At 35.4% G+C, this 24437-nt stretch overlaps 1 protein-coding gene across 9 annotated transcripts in view; it reads right to left on the bottom strand.

The window, feature by feature from the left end:
• DOCK7 (dedicator of cytokinesis 7) overlaps positions 1–24437 on the bottom strand; it is a 189822-nt gene that overhangs the window by 142648 nt on the left and 22737 nt on the right. For 8 of the 9 annotated variants that reach the window (XR_003510343.1, XM_027537056.1, XM_027537055.1 and 5 more), the window contains exons 2-10: positions 20211–20316; positions 10936–11111; positions 10692–10760; positions 7397–7526; positions 7090–7302; positions 6686–6771; positions 5741–5807; positions 4665–4814; positions 822–902 (exon numbers count right to left, since the gene is read on the bottom strand). Coding sequence is in view for 8 of the 9 variants with exons in the window: in XM_027537056.1 (XP_027392857.1) it covers positions 822–902; positions 4665–4814; positions 5741–5807; positions 6686–6771; positions 7090–7302; positions 7397–7526; positions 10692–10760; positions 10936–11111; positions 20211–20316 (1078 nt within the window). In the remaining variant the exon portion in view is untranslated. Of the gene's footprint in view, positions 1–821; positions 903–4664; positions 4815–5740; positions 5808–6685; positions 6772–7089; positions 7303–7396; positions 7527–10691; positions 10761–10935; positions 11112–20210; positions 20317–24437 lie in introns of those variants that run through there. The other variant, XM_027537054.1, reaches the window with a different exon arrangement.

Here is a 24437-nt window from a genome sequence, read left to right as displayed (position 1 = left end):
CAGAAAAACAGAAAGCAACAATTTTCTAAATTTTGGTGATTTGTTCAATACTCCTCAAGCACACTTCTCCTGCCTGTTTGACATTAAATCATGTGTTTAAAGATCCAAAAATCACCTTTTATTCTTATAGCTAACTCAGAGAACCTAGAATTTGGTACCAATTATTCACCAACTATTTTTGCTTTATAAGTTTATCCAAATTCTATAAATTTGTTATCTGATGGCAAAGGGGAGAGTATATTTTCTATTTTTACAACATTCCTTAATTATCTGCCACTAGACTGATATCCAAAATACACCTGCTTTGCTAGAAAAAGTTTCATCAAAATCACTGTCTGGTAAAAAAAAAAAAAAAAAATCACGATCCAGTGGTTTGAATTCCATAAATCCACTGCAGGGGGCATGGATCCCATTCTTGGCTGGGAATCCCAAAAGCTGCAAAGCATAGCCAAAAAAAAAAAAAAAAATCACTATTTTGTAAATACAGAAAATTTTCATTATTTACGAATTAAACTGAATTACTTTCTCTCCAAGAAAAAAATTTAAGAGTCAACTAGTTTGGGGGTTGGGGAGATGTCAAAGAATAGCATAGCACATGACTCAAACTAGATGACAAAGGTAATAAAGAAGAAAGAGCATGCCATCAGAAAAAGAAAAGAAAATTTTAGTAGTAAAATTTAATATGCTCAGTATGGCATCCTCTCAGATTATAATTTTGGAGATTAGAGACTATTTAGGGTTGGGTTTGGTGATCTGTGGGGAATGGAGAGTGACTGCTAATGACTATGAAAGTGGGGGGAATAAGAGGCAAGAAATTCTACCTTGGTGGCATCTGCTTCTTTGAAAATCATATACGGTTCTGCACACTCTCCAATGTCTCCTTGCTGCAGCACTTTTTCTAGCTGTCAAAGGCAAAAAAAGGAAAGATTAATTAAACTTAAAAATAAAAGCAATCAGCCTGGAATGCAAGGATGGTTCAACACATAAAAATCAATCAACTTAATACATCACATTAACAAAATAACAGAACAAAACCACATGACCATGTTAATTATTGCAGAAAAAAGAACTGGACAATTCAACACACTTTCATGATAAAAAAAAAAAAATTCAACAAACTTGGAAAAGAAGAAAACTACCCCAATATGAGCCCATCTATGAAAAGTCCACATCTAACATCTTATTCAACGTTGAAAAACTGAAAGCTTTTCCTTTAGAATCAGGAACAGGATAAGAATGTTAACTTTTGCCAATTCTACTGAACAAAATACTGTAAGTCTGAGCCAGAGCAATGTGACAAGAAAAAGGAAACCCAAAAAAGAAACAAAAACATTCAAATTAAAAAAGGAAGAATTTACATTATCTCTATTTACAGACAACATGATCTTTTACACAGAAAATCCTAATATTCCACAAAAAAATGATTCAGTTCAGTTCAGTTCAGTCGTGTCCAACTCCTTGCGACCCCATGGATCGCAGCACGCCAGGCTTCCCTGTCCATCACCAACTCCCAGAGTCTACCCAAACCCATGTCCATTGAGTCGGTGATGCCAACCAACCATCTCATCCTCTGTCATCCCCTTCTCCTCCTGCCCTCAATCTTTCCCAGCACCAGGGTCTTTTCCAGTAAGTCAGCTCTTTGCATCAGGTGGCCAAAGTATTGGAGTTTCAGCTTTAACATCAGTCCTTCCAATAAACACCCAGGACTGATCTCCTTTAGGATGGATGGTTGGATCTTCTTGCAGTCCAAGGGACTCTCAAGAATCTTCTCCAACACCTCAGTTCAAAAGCATCAATTCTTCCACGCTCAGCTAAGGATGTCCAACTCTCACATCCATACATGACTACAGGAAAAGCCATAGCCTTGACTAGACAGACCTTTGTTGACAAAGTAACGTCTCTACTTTTTAATATGCTGCCTAGGTTGATCATAACTTTCCTTCCAAGGAGTAAGCGTCTTTTAATTTCATGGCTGCAATCACCATCTGCAGTGATTTTGGAGCCCAGAAAAATAAAGTCAGCCACTGTTTCCACTGTTTCCCCATCTATTTGCCATGAAGTGATGGGACCGGATGCCATGATCTTAGTTTTTACAACTAATAAATAAATAAATAAATTCAGCAAAGTTACATGATACAAAATGAACAAAAATTAGTTGTATTTCTATACCCTAACAAGCAATTCAAAAAGGAAATTAATAAAATAATTCCATTTATAATATCAAAAAGAATAAAGTACTGAGGTATAAACCAAAAAGCTGAAAGACTTGTAATCTGAAAACTGTAAAGAGCTAAATAATTTTCTACAAGAATGCCAAGACTATTCAATGGGGAAAGAACACTTTTTCCAACAAATGGTGTTTAAAAAAACCCTGAATTCCTAAATGCAAAAGAATAAAGTTGAACCCTCACATTATATACAAAAATTAACTCAAAACAGATCAAAGACCCCCCCCAAAAAAACCCTAAAACTATAAAACTCCTAGAAGAAAAATAAAGGAAAAGCTTCATGTGATTAGATTTAGTAATAGATTCTTGGATTTTACACAATAAAAGCAAAGGCAACAAAAGTAAAAATCATTAAACTGGATTACATCAAAATTTAAAACTTTTTTATATGATAGGACACAATCAACAGGGTGAAAAGGCAACTCACAGAATGAGAGAGAAAATATTTGTAAATCATATAACTGATAAAGAATTAATATTCAAAACAGATAAATCCTACAACTCAACAAGAGAATAGCAAATAACCTGATTATTAAATGAGCAAAGGATTTGAACAGACATTTCTCCAAAGAAGCCAAACAAATGTCTAAGAAACATACAATGAACACGCTCAACATCACTAATCAGTTTGCTGTTGTTGTTTAGTTGATAAGTCATGCTTGACTATTCTGTGACTGCATGGACTGTATGTAGCCTACCAGGTTCTTCTGTCCCTGGGATTTCCCAGGCAAGAATACTAGAATGGGTTACCAATTCCTTCTCCAGGGGAATCTTCCTGACCCAGGGATCGAACTGACATCACCTGCATTGGCAGATGGATTCTTTATCACTGAGCCACCTGAGAAGCCCTTCACTAATCACTGGGCTTCCCTGGTGGCTCAGCGGTATCACTGGGCTTCTCTGTGATGCTGGTGATTTAACTGAATGAAGTATGTAAATCAACTGACCAACCTACAGACTCCTGGAAGGAGCACAAGCACCCAACAGAGTACAACCTAGACCAGCTGACCACCAGACAACTTAGATGCATGAACTCAAAAAATGCTTACTGCTGGATGCCACTCAGATTTTTGTCTTTTTGTTCTTGTAGAGGAATAATTAACTAATACATAGACCAAGGTAATTTTTCTTTCAAAAAACAAAATTATATTGCTGGACTATGATAAAAGAAAACTTTTAAATATAATTTCTTTAAAATTTGTATATATCTTAACTTGTTCCTATTTTTGAAATTACACAAAAGTCTTTTTCTGTTTATATACAAATTTTTATGTGTGTTTAGGTATATGTGTATTTATTTTACACAATTGGGACCATATGGTATGAACCATCTCATTTTTAAGCAGACAGTATTCTAATCATCATCACTATCTTTCTAGTTCATTCCCTCAAATATGTTCTATTTTATAAAAACTTACTATTTTCCCATGTAAAATAATGGTGTATAGACATTTGTCAATTATTTTAATATCTAGAACTTTACTTATAAGTGACTTTCTGAAGACCACTGCTGCTAAATCTTTGCTTGAAAAAAAAAAATAAATAAATAAATCTTTGCTTGGAGAATTGTTCATTGTAACTAAGATTTATTTTAACCTGAATTCATAGGAATCTATCCACAAATTAGGACATTATTCCTGTGGGTAAATAAAATTCATTTCATGACAATCTACTTTACAACCTTATTATAAAATTCATTACCTTTTTATGATAATTTTAAGGTAAAATGATTAAAGACTATATTTTAGGCAACTCTCAAGTCAAGGTCAAGTTAAGGTAAATAATTATTAAGTTATCCTAAGCCAGACAGCTTAGTAATATTCAAATTTTAGTATCTGTAATCCTTATTCCTAACTGATTGATAGTCAAATCATAATGCTCCATGATTTCAATGATTTAGATTTTAGTATTTATATAATTTAGGAACTGCATGATAAAACCACAGTATAGCTCCATATCCAAATAACCATAGATGGTTAACTTAATATGCCAATGCAGCTAAGTTATCAAACACCAGTCAAGATGTTGCTGTGCAGGTACTTTTTTAGAGGTGATTAACTTGTAAATCAGTAGACTGAATAAAGCAGATTACCCTTCATAATGTGGGTGGGCCTTATCCAGTTAGTTGAAGACCTCAAGAACAAAGACTAAGGTTTCTCAAAGATGGATTCTCAAGACTACAACATAGCAATCCTCGATGTGTATATGTATCTTCCTCCTATTGATCTGCTTATTTAGAGAATTCTAATACAGCTTCCCACTCAAGAAAAATTTAGGTAGCAGCTATAGTATACATCCAATATTATGTTAAAAAATATTAACATGAAAAAATAGGCAAAGATAAAATCTTTGACCTTAAAAAGCTTGTGATATTGACAGGCAGACAAGTACACAGACATAACACAAATAAACAAATACATTTAACATTATTCTCACCTTTATTACAAGAAAAACATCTTGGGAAGGATAAGTGATAGAAAAAATAGCTGATCTTGCCAGGGTGGTAATGGCAGCAGGTGGTACATGTGGACGTAATAATCCTTTCATCTGCTCAGAATTAAGGTCAAAATAGAAGTTTTCTGAAATCTAAAACACATATTCATATGTTAAATTTAAAAACTGTGCATTTGATAAACACTCACAAAAATCATAAATATTCAGTCTTAAAATATTAACAAATATTAAACAATTATACTAACATACAATGTACCATACATTTCACTATCAGTGAAGATATATAAAGATCTTTACATATCTAAATCAAAGAAAAAAAATTAATGCAAAAACATATTCTAAAGAACCATATCCCATACTCTTTTAGTAAGAAATTTAACTTCTGATAAAGTATATAAAGAAACTATTATTAAGATGAATTACCCCAAGTTGAGTCTTTGAAAACTTAAATAACATTTCAGAAGATGTGATTTAGGAAATACAAGATGCTGGAGTAGAGTCCCACTACAGAAATCTACAATATGCTGACAGCAGAAGTCATTAAAGGCATTTCAACTTTCTACTACATGGTAGGCTTAGAATACTAAAAATGATGTATGATAAGTCCTCTGAAAAACTCCTAAGTGTAACAAAGATATAACAGCAAAACCAAGAGCAATATTTTAGACAAGAATATTTAAAATATAAATAAATGATCTTTTAATAACAGCTAGTGAGAATTTAAAAATTACATCAACAAAACTTCACTGTCACCATCAATCTAACTCTTTATACATCATTTGCCTAAGATGCTTTTCTTGTTTTTTTTTTTTCTACTTCTTACACTAAAAGTAAGTTGCTCCTGCTACTTCTTTTTGGAACTCTTTCAATGAAACAAAAATAAGTCAACTAAACTATTTTACAGTAGGAAAATAATGTCTCACAGTTCTATTTTCTTTTTTAAAAAAAATCCATGTTTAATAATAGTCTCAAAAAATCATTCTTATAAAACAAATTAGAAACAGGTTCCAGAACCTCGGACTGTGACAAAAGACTACGTTCAAATTATATAACCTTACCTTTTTCTTTTCTTTCACATCATATAAAGCCAAACTTGCAAAAATGGGTTCAATTTCAATCTCAAACCTTTAGGAAGAAGAAGGATGAGTTTTAAATATATACATACAGTATTGTAAAGTTTAAAAATAAAATAAAATTTTAAAAAATAATAAAATAAAATAAAATTTTAAAAATAAATAAATAAATATATACATAAAATACACAGTTCGAATGAAATTCTCATTCCAAAAATAAATTCCCTCTATACCTTGTACTTCTATCTTCCTGGGTTATACCATCTATACTACCCATCTTCCTTGAACACACTTTTCCATGAATATCTTCCACAGTCTAAATCAACTATTAGCACATACTTCAAAAGCTTCAAAAAAAAGTCCACCCCCTGGTGTCGCTAGTGGTGAAGAACCAGCCTGCCAACGCAGGAAACACAAGAGACGTGGATTTGATCCCTGAGTGGGAAAGATCCCCTGGAGAAAAGGATGGCAACTCACTCCAGTATTCCTGCCTGGAGAATCCCATGGACAGAGGAGCCCAAGGGATACCATTCACAGCATCACAAAGAATCGGACACTACTGAAGCGACTTAATACACACCATGAAACAAATATAAAATCAACTCTAAGGAAAAAGATACTATTGATATTCCTCAAGCCAAGAACAGTGTCTGATAAATATTACAGATTTCAGTGAATTTTTTTTTCAAGTTTTAAGATAATTATATAACTGAGGCAAAGAGTCATCTTCACCTGTGAGCCAAAAGTGCTCTGAAGTTCAGCTTCACAGGTAAGGTTAAATGCTTGGAAGCATTTAAAATTATGTATAGAACAATACTTTTCTAAGGGACACAAACACAAGTATAAAATCCACTAGGATTTTTTTATACTGGCACTCAAAACATTACTCCAGAAAAGAAAAGTTATATAGTAAACAAAATAAATACTCACTTGAGTGATAAACATTTTACAAGAAGTCTTTGACCAAAATGTTCTTTGGGCACATCAGGAACACTAAGTCGTTCTATTGGCTCTTCCTGCAAATTGACAAGCAGCACCCAAGTGAACATGCTTACCATGTTTCAACCCTTGACAATTTATTGTTTAAGAACTTATCTTATTAACCTACTACTTTAAGTCTTCACAAGTATGCAAAGAAAAGAATGGCCTATTTATCCTCAAACAAAAGGCATTAGATTATAAGTGTGCTCAATTATATTTCATTTACAAAAAGCATAGCTATATTTCCATTGTTTTATTCCCTACATTTATCATAAAACTATTAATATATACAGTTCATACTCCCAAAACATCTATCTCTATAATCTTTTGGTTCTTTATCCAAATATCTATACCTCATCTGGTGATGGATGCAAGACAAAGAGTTCCTTGTGACGATTTGATTTCCTTTGGTCATCATTCTGACGGTCTATTTCTTCATTTGGAGTTCGATCAAGTAAGTTGGGAAGCAAAGCATCAGGAAGTGAATTTTTCAAGTCAAAAATACTGCAGGCCCAGCTACCCCTTGGAGTATCGTCTATTGACATTGAACGTCTTTTAAGATCATCCTGCCATGCAAAACATTAAATTTATTAACCAATGAATAAAAAATAAACTATTTCAAAAGAACGCCTTATAGTCATTTAAAAATAAAAGTATTACTTGTTCATCCTGGTAGTTGTTGCCATCTGGAGCTTCATCGGATTCAAACACCTGCTTCGGCAAACCTTTTTGCCTTTCTTTCTGTTTATCTAATGTATTAGGATTAAATCCTGTTCCCAGTTTATGATATCTATTCAAAATAAAATAGTTAAATAAATATCAATTTTCTGAAAATTTTTCATTTTCATCATCATTATATAATAAGCTAACTCTTCTCCATACCATTTCTTTACATAGTAAGAATATATTCTGGCAGTTTTGAGTATATTAAACATTTAAGAAGAAGAAGAAGTGAAGTCACTCAATCATGTCCGACTCTTTGCAACCCTATGGACTGTAGCCTGCCAGGCTCTTCCATCCATTGAATTTTTCAGGCAAGAATACTGGAGAGGGTTGCCATTTCCTTCTCCAGGGGATCTACCTGACCCAAGGACTGAACCGGGGTCTCCCACATTACAGGAAGACTCCTTAACGTCTGAGCCACCAGGGGAGTCTCATTAAACATTTAACCAAAGGTTTAAGAAAACATCCATCCAAAATTCCTTTAATCCAACTAGACAGCAGATTATGAGTTTCCAGAGGTAAATCATAATGTCCTTCTTTTCATGACAATCCTGTGGATATACTGTATTTTAAGTTGTACTTTCAATTAAGAAAACTGGTCAGTACAAGGAAATGATGGGACGCCAGGTTAAAAATAAAATGAAAGAGTAGAAAATATAAACTGCATTCATAACAGTGTAAATTTTTAAAAGGCAAAATATAGAGAAAGCATTGAACCATAAAGTTCCAAACAGCCAAAAAAAATTTTTGCTATATCTCATTATGTATAAAAGATCTCAAGCAACCTAAAGCTTCAGACTTCTAAAATGAAAAACAGCAAGATCTACACCATTGTGGGTGTGTGTGTGTGTGTGTATATAAATATATATATACTTAACATATATTGTTATATAATATGTATGTTAGGCTAAGAACTCTTAAATTAATACAAGCTTTTTTCCAAACAACCCAATATCCAAGATTATCAGAGACACTACAATCAAGAGCATTTACCGTGCCATACCTCATACAGTCACAGTGGGAGAAATTTTAATTGAAGTATAAACAATTATAATTACCAGAGGATATTATGGTGTATCAGTCAATTGATGACACAGTAAATAAACACACCTGATACAAATTAGTCACATTGTGTCTTGTTGCTAAAGGTACTGAAACAGCAGCTATATGATGTTCATATCATAGCATAATCATAGATTGTTTACCATTTGAGCCACCAGGGAAGCACTAGGTTCTCAAGCCCCCACTATCTGTGCTCTTAAAATAGGGATACTTCTACTCCCAGGTCTATGCATAAAGGCATAGGAGGTTTTAAAATAACCAAATGTCCAACATTTACCCCAGGTCCCCCTTCTACTGCCTGTATTCACTGAACCTAACGTTCTATTGAACCTTGGGCATGTATCTTCTCCTTGGATTATTTTGTACTGTGGTTTTCTATTGTTTCCAATGACACCTATCTTTTCTATTTCAGGGATACTTTAAAACTTTTAGACTGCCAAAAGTATCCCTTTCATCTTCCATTTACCACTAAAAATAATATCTGCTGCTGCTGCTGCTGCTAAGTCACTTCAGTCGTGTCCGACTCTGTGTGACCCCATAGACATCAGCCCACCAGGTTCTCAGGCCCCTGGGATTCTCCAGGCAAGAACACTGGAGTGGGTTGCCATTTCCTTCTCCAATGCATGAAAGTGAAAAAGTGAAAGTGAAGTCGCTCAGTCGTGCCCGACTCTTAGCGACTCCATGGACTGCAGCCCACCAGGCTCCTCCATCCATGGGATTTTCCAGGCAAGAGTACTGGAGTGGGGTGCCATTATAACAGAAAAAAATATATGCATTAGAATCTGATGCCCCTAGGTTCTAATCCTAGCGATCCCATTTTTTGGCTATGGGATCTCAAAGAAATTACTTAACTACTCTAAGCCTAAGTTACCTTATCTGTTGGAATCTTAAATGAGCATTAAGTACCCAATAAAATGCCCAGTATATAATGTTAACTACCATACCCTCTTGGCTTAAATCAGGGTGAGCAACCCCATGATTACAGTTAAGTAGCAGATTCCAGATTCCATGAGGTTATTTTGCAACTAATCTCTTTTTGTTAACATTTCTGATTATAAGCTTCCAACATACAAGCAGATGTAAAGACTTTTGAGTTATCTGACAGAGAAACAGTATTCTTCAGTAATCTGTAAAATCTGGCTATTGAAATACTTATCAAAATTCTAAGTTCATAAAAACAGCTCTTCTTTATAAAGGGTAGCAGACTGTGCTTTTATTAGGTCACACTAAAACTAAAAAGCATGTCAGCAGTATCCCCAAGAGTGATGCTTAGCACAATATTAAACGCAGTGAAATAAGACAGAAGGGCAACACAATAAGCAATGAACACATCACTGTTGCTAGTACAATTTAGCACAGAAAACTTCATTTCTCAAAACTGTAATGTCTTAACAGAATTTTGCACTATTGCAGTAATTATTCTTCCTTTAGAAAAATAGAATGAGGCCAAGAACATTCAGCACAAAGACCCTCTTCACTATGCAAGTTAGCAAAGGAAAAGTAATTTTATTTTATTTCTTAATCTGACTTGATATTTCAAACACCATCCACTAGGAACAAATTTTGTGGCAATACCTTATTTTTACAAATACTTACTTGACTGGATATACAGGTCAAGGACCTATAAATATTCAGCAGGTTAATAAATGGCCGAGACCTTTCAAACAGCTTGATCTAGAACATCAGCTATTAAATTTAACTTAATCAATCAATAAATTGGATCCATTTGAAAAATATAAATTATTCATCAATATTTACCCATGATTTCCCAAAAGAATACTACAAGTCATTATTATTACATATTATTAGTAATTATTAATGATCTGTGATAATAGAAGTACTATCCCCAGTTCAGTTCAGTTCAGTTGCTCAGTCGTGTCCAACTCTTTGCGACCCCATGGACTGCAGAACTCCAGGCTTCCCTGTACATCACCAACTTCTGGAGCTTACTCAAACTCATGTCCATCAAGTATTATTTTATAAGGAAAATAAGAGAAAGCTAAGTGTGGCACTTCTAAGGAGGAAATATGTATATGCAAAGGTTCTTCTATTACTTTTTCAGCTATTTTTCAAATGAATTTTCAGTTCTCATAATTAGGAGTAACCTACCTTAATCCATTTATAGATCCTGCTCAGTATTTTTAAATATCAGGATGAACATACAACTTACTTTCTGATCACAATTGCCCAGTCTTCTGTATAACTTCTAATACAATCTCTAACATGTGGATCCATTTCACTGTTTTAAAAAAGAAAATATATTTATAATTTAGACAGGAAAGCACTGATGTTTATGAATTTTGCTGCTGCATTCTTGTTGAATACCACCACAAGAAGCAGAATCCAAATAAAATAATGGAAGGCAGTTGTTTTATAGTTACACTAAAATCAGAAATAGGTAGATGTCTCCTTACCTTTCTTCAGGTACAGCTGAAACAAGAGTTCTACAGTCCCTAGGACTATAAACCACTTCAATATCATCTGGAGGGAATTCAACCAAATCCCTTAAAGGTCCAGAATCCACAGCTAAAGGATGAGTAAGGAGGTAATCTTCCAAATCCACTGGGTCCACTGCTTCAGTAAGCGGCACCTTTATAAAGAGGGGTAGGTGACAGAGGTGGGTAGAAAGGAACAGGTGGATACAAGAATTTTAAAACTTTAAATAAAGGAGATTTATTATTTTAAAAAATATATTTTTCTCCAGTTATCTCTAAAATGTCAACAGATATTCAGCCAGATGCACTAAAGAAATCACAGGTGTTGGCCTTCCTATAGTTCTTTGTGCTTGGGTCAAACTCTCTTTTGATCTTCTTGCTTCGATTTTGCCCTTAACTCCCACATAAAAACAGTAAGATAATTAACAGGTTTATAATACTTAACAATGACAAAATGCTCATTGAAGGAATTCTTTTTTATAATTTGGAATTTTCATTTCTAAGTTTCTTAATGGTGTCTTTATTGTTACTGCTGATCACTCTGGTAAAAACATGCAACATACTGCGGTAGGCTGAAAAATGGCCCTACAAAGATCGCCACAGCCCAATCCATGAACCTTAAATGTCAAAATAAACAGATAAATAAAATACAAAATAAAACACTGTTTGAAGATACCATTAAGGATCTTAAAATAGGGACATTATCCTGGATTATCTGAGTGGGTCCAAAAGGCAATCATATATATCCTTATATGAAGTCAGAGGGAGATATGGCCCACACCAAAGGGAAAACCATATGAAGAAACAGAAAAGAGAGATTTGAAGAGTCTTGATTTCATGATAGAAGTGATATAGCCACAAGCAGCCATCAGAATCTGGAAGAAGCAATAAAAAAATACTAAAAGGAGCCTCTGAAGAAAATGTGACCTTGCCAATACTCTGATTTCTACCCATTGATACTGATTCGAAACTTCTGGACTCCAGAACTGTGAGAGAGTACATTTCTGTTGTTTTAAGCCACCTAGCTTGCAGTAATTTGTTACAGCACCCAAAGAAATTAACACAGACCATATTAAAAGTATTATTAGCGATAACAGAGTATTTGTGGCATTCCTTAGCCAAGCTGAAATAATAGTTTTTGATAAGGTATTCTACTTCTTGTCTAATTCAAGAAAGAAAAATTATTTAAGCAAAACTATAAAGGATCTTATATTTTCATATATTAACATAAAAATTGTGCAGCTGTAGATCAATGAAAATAAGAATATGTTATTTTTCAAGATATTCAATTGGGTAAAAAATACTGCGACTTGCTACCATGCAAGTTCACATTACTACAAAGAAGGTGCTTTAATCTAAACTTCTCTGGACTGAACAACTAAACAGAGTTGTTAAAACAACAATTTAAAGATATGAAGTAAAATACTGAATAACTATAATATCATAAACACTCAAAAGATAGTAACAATTATTGTCATTATCTTTATGTGTTTTCTCATTTATACCGCCCCTAAATCTTGTTAAGTTAGAGATAATTACTATTTCAGTTCTACAAATAAAGGCAATTGTGGTCAAAGAAGTTAACTTCTGGAAATAACAGCCACAAAATGATGGAGCAAAATTTCAAACTGAGTCTTCAAAGTCTAAAATTCATGGTTTTCTCTCATAAGCATTCTATCTCACTATTTCATCAAGTACATAAATATACTATCATGACATTCTTTCTAGAAGCAAAGAAGCAATTCATCAAGGAAAGGGAAATCTTTTTCAATTACTGTTGTTGGAAAAGCTGGATAACTATATGGGGGTGGGGGGTGGGGAAGGAACCTCAATTCTTATATCACAACATGTACAAAAACTGAGATGGATCATAGATACAGACATAAATGCTAAAACTACAAAGCTGCTAGAAGAAAATCGAATATCTTCAGAATATAGAAGTAGGCAGAGGTTTATATTTAGGTCTTTGATCCATTCTGAGTTTATCTTTGTGTATGGTGTTAGGAAGTATCCTGATTTCATTCTTTTGCATGTAGCTGTCTAATTTTCCTAGCACTACTTATTGAAGAGACTCTCAACACTAAATGACAGAGAAGATAAATGATCTTGTTTACCAAAGTCACAATGAAAGTCACTGGTTTTCTAGGTGTACTGTTAGCTAGACTTGGAACAAGGAAGTAAGTATATGTTTGCTACCACTGTCTCCACTCTCCCTGCCTCCCATCAGAGGCAACTGCCTGGGCGAGTTTTCGGATGTAGTGATAAGATGCTTACAACTACATATTATTTTACAAGACTCCAAAGAAAGATCCTGTATTTACAGATCCAAGGCAGGAGACTGAAAAATGATTTTATAATAGAAAGTGACTAGACAGTAAGCAGGGTTAAAGGGTGACAACAAGAAGCAACCATGAAGCACTAGAATCTCTCACAGGCGATGTGAGACACTGTCTTCCTTCAACAGTCACTGTACTGCAATTGTGACTGACGTGTTTAGTGTTAAGGTCTCTTTCAAACTCTTCAGGTATACCATCAAAATTCTTGTATTTGATTAGTGGTTATTTCGGGCTACAGGGAAGGGGGGTTAATTAAAGGGAGATAGCCAAAGATTTATTTTTGAGGTAATGAAAATGTTTTAAATTGACCATTATGATGGTTGCACATATCTGTGAATATATTAAATCCACTGAACCATAAATTAAATGGGTGAACTGTATGGTTATGTGAAATAAATCTCAATTTAAAGCCATTAAAAAAATTGAAACCATCTAATCATACACAGAAAATATAGAAGATAGGAAAAACAAGTATACAAGGAAGAAATTTCAAAAAAGTTGAATCAGAATCTAATCAGTTACAGGATATACAGGAAACAGAAAAACAAGTCTACAAGGAAGTATACATAAAATCCAGAAGGCAGGAAACTGTAAGACAACTAATCCAATTTCCTCAACAAGTCAATGGCACAAAAACAAACTTAAGAGTTGGGGGAGGGAGTAGTATTCTACTGTATAGATACACTACATCTTTATCCATTCACCTGTTAATGGGCATTCAGGTTGCTTCTATATATTGGCTACTGTCAGTAATGTTGCCAGGAACACTGGGGTGTACCTTCTTGAATTAGTGTTTTCATTTCTTCAGATAAATACCCAGAAGTGGAACTGCTAGATCATATGGCTTTTTGAGGAACCTCTATACTGTTTTCCCCAGTGGCTATACCACTTTACATTCCCACCAACAGTGCTCAAAGGTTCCCTTTTCTCCATATCCTTGCCAGCATTTACTATCACTTGATGATAAACAACATCAAGGTTGATCAACCTTATCATTTTTGATGCTGCTGCTAAGCCGCTTCAGTCATGTGCACTTCTTGATGATAACCATTCTAACAGGTATGAGGAAATACTCTCATCGTGGTTTTAATTTCCATTTCCTTGACGATTAGTGATGTTGAGCACCTTTTCATGTATCTGTTGGTCATCTGGATGACTTCTTTGGAAAAAAATGTCCATTTAGTTCTTCTGCCCATTTTTAATCGGATTGCCTTTTTGCTGTTAAGTTGCATGAGCTCTTTATATATTTTGGATATTACCCCTCTTATCTGAAATATATTTTGCAAAATTTTGTTCCCACTGTTGTTGTTATTCAGTCACTCAGATATGCCCGACACCTTGAGACCCCATGGACTGCAGCACGCCAGACTTCCCTGTCTTTCACTGTTTCCCAGATCCTGCTCAAACTCATGTCCATTGAGTCAGTGATGTCATCTTGTCCTCTGTGGTCCCCTTCTCCTGTCTTCAATCTCTCTCAGCATCAGGGTCTTTTCTAATGAGTCAGCTCTTCACATCATGTGGCCAAAGTATTGGAGCTTCCTTTCAATGAATAGTCAGTGTTGATTTCCTTTAGGATTGACTGGTTTGATCTCCTTGCTGTTCAAGGGACTCTCAAGAGTCTTCTCCAACACCACAGTTCAAAAGCATCAATTCTTCGGCGCTCAGCCTTCCTTATGGTCCAACTCTCTCATCCATACATGACCACTGGAAAAACCGTAACTTTGACTAGACAGACCTTTGTTGGCAAAGTAATGTCTCTGCTTTTTAATATGCTGTCTAGGTTGCTCATAGCTTTTCTTCCAAGGAGCAAGCATCTTTCAATTTCATGACTGCAATCACCATCTGCTGTGATTTTGGAGCCCAAGAAAATAAAGTCTTTCACTGTTTCCATTGTTTCCCCATCTATTTGCCACGCAGTGATGGGACTGAATGCCATGATCTTTGTCTTCTGAATGTTGAGTTTTAAGCCAGCTTTTTCTCTCTCCTTTTTCACCTTCATCAAGAAGGTCTTTAGTTCCTCTTCACTAAGGTAGTGTCATCTGCATATCTGAGGTTATTGATATTTGTCCTGGCAATCTTGATTCCAGCTTGCGCTTCATCCAGCATGGCATTTCACACAATGTACTCTGCATATATGTTCAATAAGCAGGGTGACAATATAGAGGCTTGACATGTCCAGTACTAACTATTGCTTCTTGACCTGCATACAGATTTCACAGGAGGCAGGTAAGGTGGTCTGGTATTCCCATCTCTTAAAGCATTTGCCACAGTTTGTTGTGATCCACACAGTCAAAGGCTTTAGCATAATCAATGAAACAGAAGTAGATATTTTCCTGGAATTCTCATAGGATGCCTTTTGTTAATTGTTTCTTTAGCTGTGCAAAAGCATTTAAATTTGACAATTTGACATTTAAAGTCAACAATTTGTTGACTTTTGCTCTTGATGTTTCTGCTTTAGGTATTATATCCAAAAAAAAATCTTTTCTAAGACCAAAATCAAGAAGCTTTTTCTCTACATTTTCTTCTAGGAGTTTTATACTATTACCTCTTTTGTTTAAGACTTTGATCCATTTCAAGTTAATTTTTGTGAGTGGTGTAAGATATGGGACCAATTTCATTGCTCTGCATGTGTCTATTTAGCTTTCTCAGCACCATTTATTAAACAGACTATCATTTCGCCATTGGATGCTCTTGGCACCCTTGCAGAATATTAGATCACCATATGCTGCTCATATGGTGATCTAATATTCTTCCAACCATATGTTGGAGGATATTATGATTAGTGAAATACATCAGACAGAAAAAGACAAATATTTTACAATATCACTGATATGCAGAATCTATAAAATAAAACAGACTAAAGAATATAACAACAATAGCAAAAAAAAAACAAAAAAAAAACAGACTCACAGATATAAAGAATAAACCAGTATTACCAGTGGGGAAACAGAACCAAGAAAGAGGTAGGAGATTAAGAAGTAAAATCACTATTATAAGGCTTCCCTGGTGGCCCAGTGGTAATGCAGAAGACATGCAGAAGACATGTGTTCAATCCCTGATCTGGAAGATCCCACATGCTGCAAAGCAACTAAGCCTGTGCACCACCACAACTGAGCCACTGCTCTAGAGCACAGGAGGTACAACCACTGAGCTCACGTGCCCCAGCTATTGAAGCCCACACAGCTGAGAGCCCGTGTTCTGCAACAAGAAGCCCTGCACTGTAACTAGAGAGCAGCCCCTGCTCAAGAAACTAGAGAAACACCCACACAGCAACAAAGACCCAGCACAGCCCAAAATAAATAAATTACTATTATAAAATAAATAAGCTGTAAGAATATATTATACAGCAAAGGGAACAGAGTCAATTTTTATAATAGCTATAAATAGTACAACCATTAAAGATAGTGAAACACTGTGTTATACACATGAAACTTATTTAGTATTATAAATCAGCCCTATTTCAATTTAAAAAAAAAGAGGAAGGAGAAACTATCCTCTTTTTTTAAATGCAAGTGATCTAAGACCAAATTCCATCTGTGGATTTTGTTTGATCCTGATTTGAATAAATCAACTACAAAAAGACAAGTGAAATAATTGAGAAAATTTAACATGCACTGGATAATAGATGACACCAAAGAATTATAGACTGTCTATTTTGTTGTGTGATAACAGCATTGTGGCTAAATAAAAAAAAGTCAATGTTTTCACTTGTCTTCTACTTCTGTGTATGTTTGAAGATTCCCATAACTTGAAAAGAGCTTTCTCAGAAAGAATATAAGAAGAGAAATTGAAGTCAGCAAGCTCTGACAACGCTTTGAAGGAATTCTGTTGCAAAGAAGAGCAAAGAAATACTGAAAACGGGAGACTGATGGAAAAGTGGGGCAAAAAAAGAATTCTTTTAAATGGGAGAAACAGCAGCACATCTGCATGTTTGTAGACTGATGGGAATGTAATGATCCAGTAAACAGTAAAAGTAATGCCATAAAAGAGCAGGGAGAATTACTAAAGTACTGCATTTTAGTAACAGAGGAGTTGGGATCTAGCTCCCTAGTGGTTTATCTAGAGTAACTGGTGAACAGACAGACAATACAGGTACAGAAGGTAAAAGGTGGACACACGTGGTGGTAGGAGTATGTGGATGCCCCTGACTGCTTCAATTTTCTCAGTGAAACAGGAAGCCAGGTCATCCTAAGACTGAAAATAGAGAAGAGCAATTAGGATTTTAAGGGAAGAGTAGGAGGCATGAAATGAGTCAACTAAAACAGCAGGAGAATGAACAGACTAGGAAAATAAAATATTTTTAGTTTAAGCAATGTAGAAGTCTTCATGCATTAGTGGTCAGATGTGTAAAGTGAGACCAGTCAGTGAGACCTGTGTATTTTTCTCCAGCCACGCCCAGCTGCATGAGTGCTGACATGAAGTAAGCAGAAGGTTGGGTTTAAACAGCGCTGAGGTAGTGCCAATGACATGAGAAGTTAAGGAAATCAATGGTATATGCAAAAGAGTAATTATAAATTTCAACAAATAATTTAAGTTTGGTAAGGAGAAGAAAAAAAGAACATCAAGGAGTGAAGGACCTAAAAGCGTTAGCAGGATCAGTTGAAGTCAGAGCACCAGAATAAGAGCGCGAGAGAGAGAAGCGGCGGTGGTCAGAGAATAAGAATTGTGGAACTGAGAGTACATAAGGCTTAGTCATTCATAAAGACCAAATCCAGGGGTAACTATGGAAATGAACAGTGAAGGTGTAACACACAACACAGGAAATCAGTTGAAAAGAGGAGTTCAAGACACTCAATAGGGTATTAGAAGGACCATCTCTGTGCACACTGAAATCATCCAGAAATCTACATATTATAAACTTGCTCCCATCAGCATGTTACTGTTGTTAAAAGTAAACTTCATATCTTAAAATTTAATAACAAACATTATAAACATGTCACCACAAGCCATTTAAACTACTATGCTCTGGCATACCATGTTTGTTCAATAATTGGTACTATTTCACAGATAAAAAGAAAGTGTTAATATAACTCTACCCAACTCACTCAACTACTTTTTCAGTTTTTGACAAATGGAGCATGTTTTTAATTCATATTCCTACTACAACTAAGTATCAGGGTTTTTTTTTTAATTAAAATTGATTATCCTCATGCCAGCCTCTTGAATTAAAAGAAAAAAACATATATTTATATCTCTGACACAGCTCCTGGCTTAAAGCAATAATTCAAAACTATATATTCCTTTCTATTGAAGGAGATAGATAATACTATGAATCTACACAATTATATAACACTTACTTCAGTATCTATTGGGGCTTCCCTGGTGGCTCAGAGAGTAAAGAATCTGCCCGCAATGTGGGAGACACACGTTTGATCCCTGGCTCGGGAAGATCCCCTGGAGAAGGGAATGGCAACCCGCTCCAGTATCCTTGCCTGAAGAACCCTATGGACAGAGAAGCCTGGCAGGCTACAGTCCATGGGCTCACAAAGAGTCAGACACAACCAAATGACTTACTTTCACTATTTCAGTACCTATTATTCCTAGAAAAGACTCCTGAATTTTCATGTATGAATCCACCTTGGGTCTGAGAAATTCTATTTATACAATTCCAGAGTTGATTAAATCCTGAATATAAAGTTTTGGAGTTGATTAGGAAATCAACACTTCTGTAACACCTCCCAACACTCCCCTGTTGTGTGATATTTCAAGTTTCAGGAAAAAGTGAGGTAGCAACCAATAAGGTTGTTAGTGATACTAATGATGGAACCCAATTTCCTGGCACTTCAGTTCAGTCGTTCAGTTGTGTCCAACTCTTTGCGACCCCATGGACTGCAGCACGCCAGGCTTCTCTGTCCATCATCAACTCCCGGAGCTTGCTCAAACTCATGTCCATTGAGTCAGTGATGCCATCCAACCATCTCATCCTCTGTTGTCCCCTTATCCTCCTGCCTTCAATCTTTCCCAGCATCAGGGTCTTTTCAAATGAGTCAGTTCTTCACATCAGGTGGCCAAAGTATTGGAGCTTCAACATCAGTACTTTCAATGAATATTCAGGACTGATTTCCTTTAGGATGGACTGGTTTTATCTTGCAGCCCAAGGGACTCTCAAGAGTCTTCTCCAACACCACAGCTCAAAAGCATCAATTCTTCAGCACTCAGCTTTCTTTATAGTCCAACTCTCATATCCATACATGAATACTGGAAAAACCATAGCTTTTGACTAGATGGACCTTTGTTGGCAAAGCAATGGCTCTGCTTTTTAATATGCAGTCTAGGTTGGTCATAGCTTTTCTTCCAAGGAACAAGCATCTTTTAATTTCATGGTGGCAGTCACCACCTGCCGTGACTTTGGAGCCCAAGAAAATAAACTCTGCCACTGTTTCCATTGTTTCTCCATCTATTTGCCATGCAGTGATGGGACCAGATGCCATGATCTTCATTTTTTGAATGCTGAGTTTTAAGCCAGCTTTTTCACTCTGCTCTTTCACTTTCATCAAGAAGCTCTTTAGTTCCTCTTCACTTTCTGCCATAAGGGTGGTGTCATCTGCATATCTGAGGTTATTGATATTTCTCCTGGCAATCTTGAGTCCAGCTTGTGCTTCATCCAGCGTGGGATTTTGCATGATGTACTTTGCATATAAGTTAAATAAGCAGGGTGACAATATACAGCCTTGACATACTCCTTTCCCAATTTGGAACCAGTCTGTTGTTTCATGTCCAGTTCTAACTGTTGCTTCTTGACCTGCATACAGATTTCTCAGGATGCAGGTCAGGTGGTCTGGTATTGCCATCTCTTTCAGAATTTTCCAGTTTGTTGTGATCCACACAGTCAAAGGCCTGGCTCTTATCTTTCCACTGTTTTTCATGGCCTAGTCAGAATGTAACTGTAACATACCATATCTTAAACACATTACTTACTGTGGTATGATGAGATATACTGCCAACAATGTTGAGGTTTTTGAGCAGCTGGGGAGAGCCACTATACTGTCCGGAGATCTGCTTCCTGACTTCAGCAGCCACAGTTCTGCAACAAAAAAAGCAAATACATTGTTTGCAAAAAGAAATCAGCTTAATTTAAAATGGTAGAAAGCTAAGTATATTAAAAGTTCATTTAAAGAACAACAAAATCTCAGCATATCAGTAAGGTTATAAATTTATAAGCTAATTTAGTAAATACTACTTATAATTATAGTAGAACGTCTTTATAATGCTGATGCAGGGTACAAAACTGACAGTCAACTTACATAAGGCTTCTTTTTGTATATGACATTTCAGGGAAATATTTTGGCTTATGACAGAGCTGAAAGCTATAAGAAGTATATATTATAAAGTATATAAATTTTAAGGATATAAAATTAATTCTAGAATACTTTATAAACAATATTCATGGCCCATAAAATTATTCCCTATTTTTACTTAACTAATAAAAACTGTCTGCATACTCTGGTATTAATGGCTTTCTATACTTCGACCCTAATCACCTCTTCAGCTTTTATATTCTATCTCAAATTCTTCTCAATGAACATAAATTGCTTCCTAGAATGCTGTTTCTCTCCTGTATCCGCAAATTCAACTCAACTATTTTAAAGGTAAAACTCAAATGGCAAGACTTCCATAAAGCTTCTTGACTCACCACAGCTAAAATAATATCCTTCTTTAAAACTCAGAGCATTCATCATAACCTAACTCGCATTTTTCTCCTTCCTAGTTATTTTTTCCACATTCATGTATGCCCTATATAAACAGAGGCAATGGTTTCATTTACTGCTATTTTCCCTAAAATATTTGGCATGTGGCACTTAAAACAGAGAAATGTTTATTCACCTCTGGGCCAGCTTGATGATACTTTTGTTCTGGAGTGTTCTCAAATTAACGGTTGAATTCAGAGCCCTAAACATCTTAGTGCCCATTCAAATTTCCAGCTGAATTTCTAGACAATCTCATTTTCCAAAAATTATCTGAATATTATATGATATAGTCTTTAGCCTCTTCTCTTCCATACTTCCTTACCTTTTTCATATTCAACCACTCTACACATACCTCTTGAGCACTGTTAGGAGCTGACTACTCAATTAGAAATTTTTGATACAAAGGTAAAAGAGTTATTTTTTAAGGCTCAAGGTACTGAATTAGCTCAACTTTTTCTTTACTTGAAGTACTTTAGATCATATTTGTGTTTCATAAAAAGTTAATTTGTTATTTTTAATTGCCAAAAGTTGGAAGCTTATTCAACAGGTAAAAGGGTAAACAAACTGTAGTACATTCACACAATGGAATACTACTCAGCAACTAAAAAAAAAAAATGTGCTAGCAAGCCAAAGAGATGAGACATGGAAGAACCTTAAGAGAATATTGCTAAGCGAAAGAGACAAGGTACTGTATGATTCCACCTACATGACATTCTGGAAAAAACAAAAGTATGGAGAAGAGAAAAAAAACAAAAACAGCGGTTGCCAGGGGCTGTAGGAGGAAGGAAAAGGGAGAGAGGAATAAGTAATGCCCAGGAGGTTTTTAGGGCAATGAAACTATTCTCTATGACACTATTATAATAGACACATATACTGTACATTTGTCAAAACCTAAAGAATGAACAACACAAAGAGTAAACCCAATGTAATTTTTGGACTTTAACTAATAATAATGTATTAGTATTGGCTTATCTATTATAACAAAGGTTTCACATTAATCCAAGATGTTAATAATAGGGGATACTTGGTTGGGGTATAAACATGGGTGATCTCTTCACTTTCCACTCTTCTTTAAATCTAAAACTTCTCCCCAAAAAGTCTTAGTTTTTTTTTTTTTTTTAAAGCAAATGAATAAAAAAGACTGACAACAGACAAGGGAGGAAGAAAAGAGCATGAAGAAACCATTAGAGGTTAGAGATGAAAGCTAAAGAGAAAAGGTAACCTTTGAAGGAGAATACTGATCGAGGAGAGGGCAAAGGGCAAAGTCTGTAAAGCACCGGATGTGAGAGGACAGGAACATTTACTTCAGTTTATGGCTCCCCTTAGGTCTTTTAATGACACCTATCCACTGTGAATGTTCATCAGGTTTAGTTTAAAGGCCTTAAAATCTCCTGATGGGTTGTCAAGACTGAAACGAAAATATGAAAATGCCTTTAAAGAGAGAGAGAGAGGCAGAGAACAAATATTATATCTCTACCTTCCTCAGTGCTACTTAACTCAGTCTACCAACCTCAACACAACTTCAGTGTTTCTGTTTTTCAGTGTTTCTGTGGCTAAACCATGAGTAATCTAAATTGTAAACTGCTGTATTTCATCAAGGTCAAGATCTCACTAATTGTTAAAGCTTGCTGTTACTTCAGGTACAGCTAAGAAAGAAAAGCGTCGTTAATTAACCATTATACCATCAATTAACTGAAAGACATACTCTGATTTCACAAAAATGGTAAAAAATGAAACAAAACTTAAAATATTACTTCCAAAAGAGACAATCTTTTGCTTAATAACAGAGACATGCAATCTCCACAGAGACATTAATCTCCACATTACAAATATTTGTCTTATTTGTACAAGACATGATTTCCCCCAAAGAGAAAACCAGCAAAAATTTTTAAAATAAGAACCATTTCCAAACTGAGCTATAATGGTAATAAAAATATCTGCAACCCAGCAAAGGATGTATTTATATTAAGACCCTCTACATGAAAAGATTTCCTCAACGGTAATTGAGGAAATTTTCCCAAACAGAAAAGCCTCTCTTAACTACACCATGGTCCAAAGTACGCATGACAAGTAATGTAATAAATATAGTTCCTGGTATCAGTTAAAAGCCTTTATCAGAGATTACTTTTGTGATAATTTTTCCTATTTCTAACATAGCTCATATAGTAAAGCAATACAAAGAAGTCTTTTTACTTCTAATAAGCTATTAACATCAACAGCAAAGTGGAAAGAGGTCAAAAATCCCACAGTTACTTATGCTCTTAAATTATAATAGCAGAATATCTTCTTCCCCTCCCTGAAGAACATGATCCAATATTTGACCTATTTATCTCCTTACCAACTCTCACCAGCTCCACAAACTCCCTTACTATGTCAACACACATTACAGTTTCTACAAAAGAAAAAAAAAAATGCACTCACTAAGACCATTCATCACGAGACATTAGAAATGACAAAGCGTTCACATTCTGAGGGAAAATTATGTTGCATGTAGCATTTCATCTAACCTCATCCCACTTTCAGATGCCCCATCAACCATGATTTCCAAATGTCTCAAGCCTAATCTGGGCCTCTCTCATCTCTACTCATTCTTCATGGGTCCAGAGGAAATGCCCAGGTGAAGATGGCAGGCGGATTCTTTACCACTGAGCCACCTGGGAAACCAAAGGAGAGTTTAGACTAAAACAAAAGAAGTTAGTTGAGCTACTCCTATAAAGTTTACAAAAAAAAAAAAGTCTGCAATGTAATAGGTCAAATAAGAATAATATCTCTTGGAACTGGCACTGTTTACATTGAAGACAGAACTCAGGGAAGAAGTGTAAGGGAATATACCATGGAATATACCAGGTAAGGGAACATATCAAAGACAAGGCAAAAGGGCTAGCTAAAAAGCCCCAAAAGAAAAAAGGTAAGAACAGATGATACTCCAATGCTGTGACTATACAAGTCCAAGACTGATAACCAACAGGCTGAATCATAGTTGGACCATTGTGTATAGTTCCTATTAAAGACAAAAAGAGGCAAAAATAAATAAACAAATGCAACACTATATCACTTTCCAAGTATTTGTGCCAAATTTGTCCAATATAACCATAAGTTTACTTTTTAAATCTGTGAGTCTATTTCTGCTTTGTAATAAGTTCATTTGTGTGTGTGTGTGTGTGTGTGTGTGTGTGTGTGTGTGTACGGTTATCAGGGGAGGATGGGGTAGGAAGGGATAGTTAGGGAGTTTGGAATTGACATATACACTGCTATATTTAAAATGACTAACATAACACTGTTAGTCAACTATCAGTTCAGTTCAGTTCAGTCGCTCAGTCCTGTCCGACTCTTTGCGACCCCATGAATCGCACCACACCAGGCCTCCCTGTCCATCACCATCTGCCGGAGTTCACTCAGACTCACGTCCATCGAGTCAGTGATGCCATCCAGCCATATCATCCTCTGTCGTCCCTTT

The sequence above is a fragment of the Bos indicus x Bos taurus genome, chromosome 3 (genome assembly GCF_003369695.1).
Source record: "Bos indicus x Bos taurus breed Angus x Brahman F1 hybrid chromosome 3, Bos_hybrid_MaternalHap_v2.0, whole genome shotgun sequence".
Lineage (NCBI taxonomy): Eukaryota > Metazoa > Chordata > Mammalia > Artiodactyla > Bovidae > Bos > Bos indicus x Bos taurus.
The sequence above is the reverse complement of the archived record's forward strand: the minus strand, read 5'-3'. Positions and strand labels throughout refer to the sequence as shown.